The sequence below is a fragment of the Priapulus caudatus genome, unplaced genomic scaffold, assembly GCF_000485595.1.
Source record: "Priapulus caudatus unplaced genomic scaffold, Priapulus_caudatus-5.0.1 Scaffold249, whole genome shotgun sequence".
Taxonomy (NCBI): domain Eukaryota; kingdom Metazoa; phylum Priapulida; class Priapulimorpha; order Priapulimorphida; family Priapulidae; genus Priapulus; species Priapulus caudatus.
This window is the reverse complement of record NW_014577310.1, coordinates 66,277-76,321: the sequence shown is the minus strand read 5'-3', so window position 1 is coordinate 76,321 and position 10,045 is coordinate 66,277. Positions and strand designations below refer to the sequence as shown.

Here is a 10,045-nt window from a genome sequence, read left to right as displayed (position 1 = left end):
GTTTTTGGATACCTAGCTTGTCACGTTGAATGAACGAGTCGACGCTGCCGCGGCACGCGGAGCGATTTTTAGTAGTCCAAATTTCGATCTCGAATGTGTTACCAAAGAGCGATTTGAAAGGACGGGAGCGAAATCGCTCGCCGCTCCCGTGTATTTTTTTCGCTGATCAGTAGCCATATATAACTGGCTCTATATGTCGATTTTCGACCTCCACTTGCTATTCAGCCATCTTGGCGACTTCGTTTGGTTGCTGTTGCCTTTTGTCAACATCTAAAAGGTTTCAGACCATAAAGTTATGGTTGTCATCGTTAGATTTATTTGCGTTATTGGTTTATATTCATTTTAATTTTTCGATTTTAATACGCTTAAGTACGTAAGTAGCATAGATCGGTCGGAATAAATCTAAAAGGTTTCTGACCATAAAGTTATGGTCGTCATCGTTTTGAGTGCACTGTTCATATTCGATTTCATTTTTCGATTTTAATACAGTGAAGTTCGTAGCACGGTCCCGTAAGAATTTATCGCGTGCTTCTCTGCCGTTAGCTGTAATTGTTCTAATATTTTTTTTGCCTAAAACGTTAGCTGTTAGTTGCCGAGAGAAAAGGATGCGTGCGGATATTGAGTCTGCAGACAGAGCGGATACTGATGTCGTTGGCGGTGGGACCGAGTGAGGCAACGTTGTTCTCTGCAGACTGGTGTCCGCTTAACCCACTTCTCGTCTGCGCGGCCGTGACAAACAAGTGGCACGTGTGGGACATGTCGAAATCAAAGTAAAGTATTACGCCGACAAATTGTGGACTTGTTATGGAAACGATGATTTTGAGCTCGCCGACGGAATGACGGTGGTTGGCTACGATACTGTGCACTTTATTACTGTGATTTTGCAGATTATTATTATTATTATCATTATTATTTTTATTATTATGCAGATTATGCTATTATTTATTACTTTATTACTACAATTTTGCTTGAGATGGTAAATAATACGTAGTCGAGTTGCAGGCTTATATTGAGGAATTTCGCATTGTGATCGTTGTATAAACGTTTGTAAAGTATTTTGTTAGCAGTGTAAAAATTCAGAATTTTGTTAATGAGAACTAGGATACCATTAATATGGCTGTTGTCTCAGAGATATCATAACAGTATATTAGCCAAGAAGGACTCGCTCACGTATTGCTTTGCTTGAAAAAAAGTGTAAAATGCGAGTAGAATTTGCTCATAGCTTACATAGTTAAGATTTCGTATTTTCTTTCGTGTTTCCCGACAGCCGGCCGATAACAAGTGCGGAGACTCACGTGCAAGGAGCCAGGTTCATTCGGTGGTGCAGCAGTGACAGTAGCCTAGTAGCCGTCGCCGAACACATGACGAAACAACTGCGCGTCTATTCGCTCAATTCACCCCAAGTGCGACCAATTATCGATGCATTTATTTATTTATTTATTTAAAGATGGTACATTAGTAAAAGATATATCAACATGAGCTTGCAAGCTCCTCACCGTCAGTGTGCGGGATCTCAGTCGTTATTATCAAGTTTCTCAAGCATTACCTTGTTGATGAATTGATGCAGTCCTGCAGTGATATCTTGTTTTATCCGGAATTGTTCTTCCTAACGAATTTGTGTTTCGTTGTCTTTCAGCCTGTCTTGTCCACAACACTTCTCTGTTTGTCAAGTGCACCCAGCTGGCATAATCGCATTCCACTTGTTGCTATGGGAATGGACAGGAAAGTCTATTTTTGGAGCCTGGAGAAAAAGAAACTGATTTCTCAACATGCCTCATAATATATATATAATGTTTTAGAAGGCTGTTTCATCATATGTATTTATACAAATTTCAACGAATCTTTAAATAAAGAGGGCGTGACACAATTAGAAACTTACTCAAGTTGGTCATTGTTATTTTGTGGCTAAACTAAGCAATAGGTTTATTTGTAATTTATTTCTGCACTTCAAATTTCAATTGGTGTGTACTATCTAAAAATCCTGAAATATCTGCTCTTAAATGCTGAAATTAATCGTGAAGTTTATAACTTTTAGTATTTAGAATATAAGAAATATTTAAGTGCAGAAAGAATGAGCAGAAATTAAAATATAATGGGCGGCGAAAAGTTTGTTGTCAGAAGTGGGATTCGAACCCACGCCTGGAGAACCAGACTGCGACCTGAACGCAGCGCCTTAGACCGCTCGGCCATCCTGACACCTACATTTGTATTTTGACTTAAAGTCATATTACATAATTACGTCTATTATTGTTGCATAATCTGGAATTTTTCTTTCCTGAATGTCACGCACATGCTATCAATTAAATTTACAAATTAGTAATGCTTTTGCTTTTATATCACAATGTGATTAATACTTCCCTATTATTTTTTTTTTCACATTAGGTGGCGCCACGTGCTGTTTAATTCTCTTGCTTGACAGGTTGCGTGCAGGTTCAGGTGCCTGAGCAATATGATCACCAATATCACAATGCGTGCTAACGATATAGACATATTATAATAACCTATACTGGAAGATCTGGATATGACCAATGATATAAAAATATATCACCGACTTCCCTATGACGTCATTTTATCTACAGTACAAGCATCTCACGAAATTTGATTTTTTATTAAAATTTAAGTTGTTGATTTCTGCCACTTATTTTCTCGGTCAACGTCATTATAATATTACCAAATTACTTTAATTAGGACAGATATATCAAAATTTGAAGAAAAAAAAACAGAAATCCTGATATATGTGGTAAAATCAGCTAGGTTGCATTTTTCTTTTTGGGTGGATTTAAAGCAGCGATTTTTTACTATTGCGTATAAAGCATATAACAAACATATGGGTGCGTTACACACCTGACGCTACATATTCATGTTGGTTACTAGCGCGTTGAAGCCTTTTATATTTTTCATATCATGTTTATATGTTCAATCATATTGTACGTGTTAGAAATGAGTATTTCCATTCATAATCCATAGGAAAACAAGGTTCACGATAAACTGTGTACTACCTGTGTACTGCATTACGGTTGACTTTTCAGAGACGCATATACATGCCTTTCATAACCCGAAGAATTATTGTATATATATTATTGTAGGGCAAGCTTGGCAGTAGTCTGAAAATTCATCGGTTGTAAATCTTACCCCTGCCGGAATATGGCATGTAATTTCCATCCGAATTTTTTATTAAAATCTTATCGTGATATTTAATAGGTTTACAAGTAATCAGTTCTATTTAGCAATGTAATGAGTGTCTCGCTGGTTGGCTTCGGCAAATTAAATATTTTGCATATTTGAATTTCCCATCCATCTTTTTCCCCATACGCATAACCTATAATTAGTTTAGTTCGGCGGCGCCTGTGAGGCCGTGATTCACTCTGGAGCAGTTATCCAGCCGTGGTCGAATGGAAAGCGACGCCTACTCTGTCCCGTCACAGATGTCATTCCCCGACGCCTAGGGCTAGACGCCTGCCACCACCACTACCACAGCCACCATCGCTCCCAGCGCCCCCCAGCGCCGCCTGTATTCGTAGTGACTCAGCAGATCCCTGAGTCAGTGGGACAGCCACAGGTTTACGGGGGTCTCTCCTGGGAGGGCGGGGGGAGGCACGTTCGAACGTCGCCGGAGGTGCTCTGACCGTATCCGCGACGGAAGATCTTCCCCCGTCTTGCCAATTTATCCTTAATTAACTGCGGTTAATTAAATACAGAATTAATATACGAGTGATATGAATCGCCAGAGGAGCGGCTCGCTGATTGGTCAGGAGCGTGCTAATGAATTAGGTTGTGTTAGTCGCGGTCCTGAGTCATAGGCAGCAGCGCAGCTCACAGTTCGTTCTCTCCTTATAGATTTTTATTCAGCGCGCCAGTGAAAAGAACTTTTGATCAAGATGACGATGAAGAGATTAGCGCGGCCATTGTGCGCTATGCATGGCCTGAGAAAATTAATAAGAGCGCATGATTTTCATGAATTACCCGTTCAGCACGTAGCAGATTAGCCTTCGCATGCTCATCATCGTTGGTGGTTTTTATCTTTCTAATCTTCTATTTGTAGACTCGACCTTATAAGGGTATTTCTTCTGGTTGATTGAACTGCTGCTACACACGCTTTTATCTGCCGTAAGTGTGTCTGTGCATGGGTAATGCACTCCTGATTTAAGCGTTTAAGTTTATATTGTTCACAAGTATGTTTGGCCTGTTTCGTATATATTTTCTCCACTTTTAATCGTTCTGTTATGTATTACTAGTTTATTTCTTATTCGTCTGCTTTTTACAAGTAACCGCGAATTAGATACGAAGGAATAGACTCTATAAAAGATCTGATTAACACATTATCATATATATTTGTTCAAAACTACTGCACGAGTATGGTGTTGCTTTATTTATTACTCAATTAATAGCTGTTCATTCAATTCTTCTCTGTTATACAACGTCAACCAAAACACTATTATCAAATGAGAATCCGAATTTCGCCAACTCAAATACGATATACGAGATCGTCAATGGCAAGCCAAATCGCTCCTATTATGTGCGCGCACGTACATGTACATTCGAAAGCGGCGAAACGAATTGGAAATCCTGAATGCGCCGTGCGCGAATTGTCAATCATGAATACGATAAATAATATCGTTGTGAATATCAGATTAAAGCCTGTTATAGCTACGCAGCTTTTGTCGGGCAATGTGATTCAGTGGCGTGTCAAAGACATCGTAATTTATGTGTGGTAGCGTGTGCGTTAGTCACGTTGCTGCCTTGCTGGCACAACCGTCCTGTCGCGTTCGCAGATCTATAAATTGGGACTGATAGAAAATCGACCGAGCACGTCTCCCCCGAGGAAGCGGGAAGGGAAGCCCTTTCTCTCTCTCTCTCTATCCTGAAGCCTGTCTCCCGAACTCTTCATTATCAATGTGTCGCTGACACATAACTCTTTCCTCTCGGGACGCACGCGTCTATAGTCGCCCTCGGTTATCTTCTCCGGGTATAGGCTCTGTGTGGCTATGTATATATATTATATATATAATATAATATAGTATCCATTATATACTAGATATTATAGTGTATATATTGTGTGTGCTGGTGGTGTGTTAGTGTGCGTGTGTGTGTGGTGTTGTGTGTGTTGTGTGCTGGGCTCTGTGTGCGTGCGCCCGTGTGTATTGTAGTACCGTTGTGGTGTGTTGTTGTTGTGGTGGTGTGTGTTGTGGTCGTGTGTGTGTGTGTGTTGTGTTGTGGGTGTGTCGTGTGCGTGTCGGTTGTCCGTACGTGCTGTGTCGTGTGCGTGTGCTGTGTACGTCTTGTGCGCGTGCGCTGGTGCGCGTGCGCGCTCGTATTGGTGTGGTGCCGTCGCATGCGCGCCACGCGTGCTGTCGTAGTGCGTCTGCGCTGGTGCGTGCGTTTGTGTTGTGTAGCGCGCGCGCGTGCGTTTTGTATGTAGCTCGCGCGTGCGTGTGCGTGCGCGCTCAGCTGTGTGTATATGTATTATCATTGTTTCTATATAGTGGCTTCCGCCTCGTCTCCGTCAGCGTGATGACCTCATCGTCATAGACGCAGTCGGATATAGTAATATTACTTTATTACCATGCTACTCGTCTACAAATTTTAAATGCGCCCGCTGCATTCTGGAGATCTTTTGGCGGCGCCAGGAATCGTTTCTCGCAGCACAGAATACGACATTTATATCTCGCCCGAGCGTTTATAGCGGCTTCGACACGTGCTCCGCGTTATTAGCATCGCTGGGAAGCAGACAGCTTGGTGTGCGTGCTGTGCGTGCGTGCGTGCGTGTGTGGTGGGGGGGAGTATAGATAGACGATAGATTTAGATAGATAGAAATAAGACCACAGACACATAGCCCACACGCACATCCCACACACACACACCAGCACACAACACACACACCACACACACACACACAACACACACCCTACCACACACACACACACACACACATCCCACACACATACCGCTGCGGGCGATATAAATACAACCTACAGTAAATATATTATCTATTCTATTATATTATTATATTAGTATTATATTTGATCATGACAAATACATCGCAATTAATAATTCTCGGTATTCAATCCCCGCTAGCGTGACGCTACATACTCGGCTTGTCGCTAAGCACCGCTGTTCCCGCCGCTCTAATGACCGCAGTTGTACATCATCCACCGCGTACTTTGCGGTCGCCGCCCCCGCGCTCGCTGCTAGATGATCTTGCGCCTTCCTTCAATATTATATCTCATGTTGAGCGCGCCTATGAAGACCGAGCATCGGGACCGTCACGCAGCATATAAGCTAAATAACGTTGTCCATATTGGCACCAGTATTGATGTCATCGATCTGCGTCGCTCTGGTGGCTCATTGATCATCGATATACTGCACGCGCATCGTCGATTTTCTTCCGCTACCGGTACGTTCGCCCGAGGCGAATCAGATCCGACACGTTTTATGGGTAAGCCCCGTCAACCTGTGCAAAAAGCGGTGTTTCTCACCTGCGCTTCTTCCCTAATCGTCTCTAAGTTGCGCGGAGAGTGCCTAACTTAGCATACGTGGCAAGCGTGATCTGGACTTGACTTGTACGCGGAGTCAGCTTACTACTGCTCGAAGTTCGCGTTGCATATCATAAATATCAGATCTAAGCACAATACGAAAGTGCATAATATAATACATATATTATTATTATATTATAATATATTATTATATATATAAATAGATCCCTCTATTAGTATCTACTTATATATATCTATCGATATAAATACATCTAATAAGAATATATTTATTTCCCCCGTACATTATTCCTTCTCTTGCTTATGAATGTAATCAGAGTGCGAATAAAAAACACACATTCTTTTTAAAAAGCTAACATTACCCCTCGCGTAGCATACGTTCCTATACACCTAATTTCACAATGTGATCAGAGTTCATACTATAGATAATATCCTCTGCTACTAAATCTATCTACTAATGTACCTTGATATTAATACTGCTATTATATACGATATTACATATGGATGTATATCCTTGATATCTATACTCTATTTCTATAGCTGACATTATATACTGAGAGATACGTCTCAGGATAAGTAGCAAGTCCAGCTAAAAGCTGAGGTCAATGGAGTCGCATCCCGACCGCCCGGCCGCCCGGTCCCCCGTCATGTTGTTGTTGACATCAATGAGCACATTGCATCAGACGTACATGCCACCATGATGCACGAGCCGGACACGTGAGCGTGGGGTGCGACTAAACATAGAACGTGTCGTGCCACGCGTGGTGCGTGAACGTAGTGGTGGCGTCGCGGAACCTGTCAACATGTTGCAGAGAACCTGTTCCAGCGCGGGTGGTGTGTGACGTAATGTGGTGCGTGTGCGGGGAACCTGTGTAACGCGCTTCAGAGAAATGTTCCAGCCGCGGGCGATAGTTGAACGTAGGTGGTGCGGGGTCGCGGGAACCGCGGGAAACTGTTGGCAGAGAACCTGTCCTAGCACGGGTGGTGTGTGAACGATGTGGTGCGGTCGCGGAACCTGCGGGAACTGTGTCAGCGAGCAACGTGTCTAGCGCGGGTGGTTGCCCGATGGTCGGTCGCGGGAACCTGCGGGCACTGCTTGCGGAGAACGTGTTCAGCGCTGGGTGTGTGTCGACCAGGGTCCCTATATACACGGGACCCTAGTGGACGTCTGTGTGCGGGCGCGCGGAACTCATGTGTAACTTGCGACGATGAACCGTGTCCCAGCACGCGGGTGGCGGAACCACGATCAGGTTGAAGCGATAATAGTGTCAACGACACCTACATGCTTTGCGCAATGCAACGCACCACCCACGCAAGACGCCACACATGCACGCACGCACGGCGCCACACATACACGCACCTTCACGCACGCACAGCCACGCAGCGCCCGTGCACACGCACGCACGCATCCTCCACCCGTACACGTCGCCCGCACGCACGCGTTTGATCTTGTTTGTGTCCCGCTTTCTGTTTTCTCTTTCTTTCCTGTTGTTACGTATCGCACGTCTATGCCATCCCACTGTACGTTCACGCCCGCAGCACGTTGATTCTTCATCAACGTGCACACGCCCGCAACGCACGCACGCACGCGCGTATTTCCACCCCGTTTCACACGCACGCACGCACCCTACAACCACCCCGCACGCAACCCTCACGCACAGCCACGCACTCTCGCACGCATTCCACATCTCTATACGCGCACTGCACGCATTGGAATATAACAACATCCTTTTTCGCTATTGACTTCGACTAACCCACTGTTTTAGCACCGCTCAATTTTGAAATATCTCTGTATTTTTACTAATATAGAAGCGTGTGCGCACCACACTACAAAGACTATCCCACACTACTTTCACACACACATCCACATCACACACACACTTCGACTATCACACATCGCGTTCACACTAACACAACACAGCACCCACACACATCACTACACACACACACGCGCTGAGCCACGACGCACGCACGCACGGCACGCCACACTCACACACACATACACACAGCACCCACACGCACGCACGCACCGTGCGCGCACTGCACCGCATCACGCACACACACACCATACACACACACACACACACACCCACACACACACACGCACACGACACTCCGGCAACGCACCGCACCACCCACACACGCACACACCCCACCCACACACGCACCCACGGCCCCGTGGCCCCCACGCACGCTACGCACGCACAGCACGCACCACGCGCACACACACACCACACGCACACACACACAGCCCGGCGCAGCGAGCGCCGCGCGAGGTGAGCGGCCCCGTCAGGCGGCACGCGATCCTCGCCGCGCGGGCGTTCCACACTAGCCACACTCATGAAGCCCCCTCCACGATTACGCAGTGATTCCGTTGTTATGAGTCTGACTACCTAGAGCCGATGATGCCGTGCATGTTTTACCGTGGGCCGGATAGGGATTGGCAGGTGCCTATCGCCCGGGAGGTGTTAGTCGCCATGCTTGCCTAGTGGTATTCACTGATCAGGATAGACGGTCACTTCGTTGCGCCCTGACGTCATCCGAGTCGCCATAGCGTTCGAGGGCCCGACGGGAGGTCGGCGCGATGAAGAGGCAGTAGTTTAATTGGAATGTGCCGGACTAGCTCCGTCATTCCTGCCCAGCCTTCCCTCCCTCAAATACTCTGCTTAATAATATATAATCTCTAAAGACTTCTCTTTTTCTCTCTCGTTCTCTCTCTTTCTGCTCTCGTTCTCTGCTCTTTTTCTCGCTCTCTTCTCTCTCTTCTCCGTCTCTTTCTCTCTTTTCGCTCTCTCTCTCCTCGTTCTCTCCTATCTCTCTCGTCCCTCTCTCCATCTGTCCCCAGCTCTCCATCCCCCCTCTCAATCCTGAAGTTAACCCTCCCGTTTCCTCCGACCCCTCGGCTCTAGTGTCTCTGCTCCTCTATCCTCTTCATCCCTTTCTCTTCTCCGCCTCTCCCCTCCTCACTCTCATCTCTCCCTATCTCTCTCATTCTCTCTCCTCTCCAGCGCTCTCTCTTTCTCCTCTCCGCGCTTCGTCGCTCCATGGCTCTCCTGCGGTCTCTCCTCGTCTCCTCTCTCATCATTCCTCTCTCTCGTCTCTCCCGGCGCGCTCTCTTCTCCTTCTCCTCCTCCCTCTCTGCCTCTCTTCTCTGCTCTCACTGCTCTCTCATTCCTCTTCGTCTCTCCGCGCTGCGCTCTCCTCTCTCTCCTCTGCTCTCTCTCTCTCTCCCTCTCTCTCTCTCGCGCGCGCTCTCTCTTTCTCTCTCTCTCTCGCTCCCTCTTTCTCTCTCCTCTGCCTTCTCTCTCTCTCTCTCTCTCTCTCTCGCTCCATACTCTCTCTCCTCTCGCCGCGCGCTCTCTCTTCTCTCTCGTCTCTCGCTCGTCCTCTTTCTCTCTCCTCTCTCGTCTCCTCTCTCTCTTCTCTCTCTCTTCTCATCTCCTCTCTTCTCGCGCGCGCGCGTCTCTCTCTCTCTCGGTCTCTCTCCTCGTTCTCACGTCTCGCTGCGCTCTCTCTTTCCTCTCTCTCTTCGGCTTCTGCTTTCTCTCTCCTCT

The 10,045-nt window shown here is 46.3% G+C and overlaps 1 protein-coding gene and 1 non-coding gene across 2 annotated transcripts in view; one reads left to right on the top strand and one right to left on the bottom strand.

Annotated features, from left to right (window-relative positions):
• Positions 1 to 1,878, top strand: part of LOC106808026 (nucleoporin Nup37-like) — a 6,742-nt gene extending 4,864 nt beyond the window's left edge. The window contains exons 5-7 of the mRNA XM_014810574.1: positions 583 to 770; positions 1,268 to 1,403; positions 1,637 to 1,878. Coding sequence (XP_014666060.1) covers positions 583 to 770; positions 1,268 to 1,403; positions 1,637 to 1,780 — 468 coding nt within the window. The 3' untranslated portion in view covers positions 1,781 to 1,878. The remainder of the gene's footprint in view (positions 1 to 582; positions 771 to 1,267; positions 1,404 to 1,636) is intronic.
• Positions 1,879 to 2,112: 234 nt separating this feature from the next.
• Trnal-cag lies at positions 2,113 to 2,196 on the bottom strand. The gene has a single exon. It is a non-coding gene; the product is annotated as a tRNA-Leu (tRNA).
• Between the last annotated feature and the right edge of the window lie 7,849 nt (positions 2,197 to 10,045).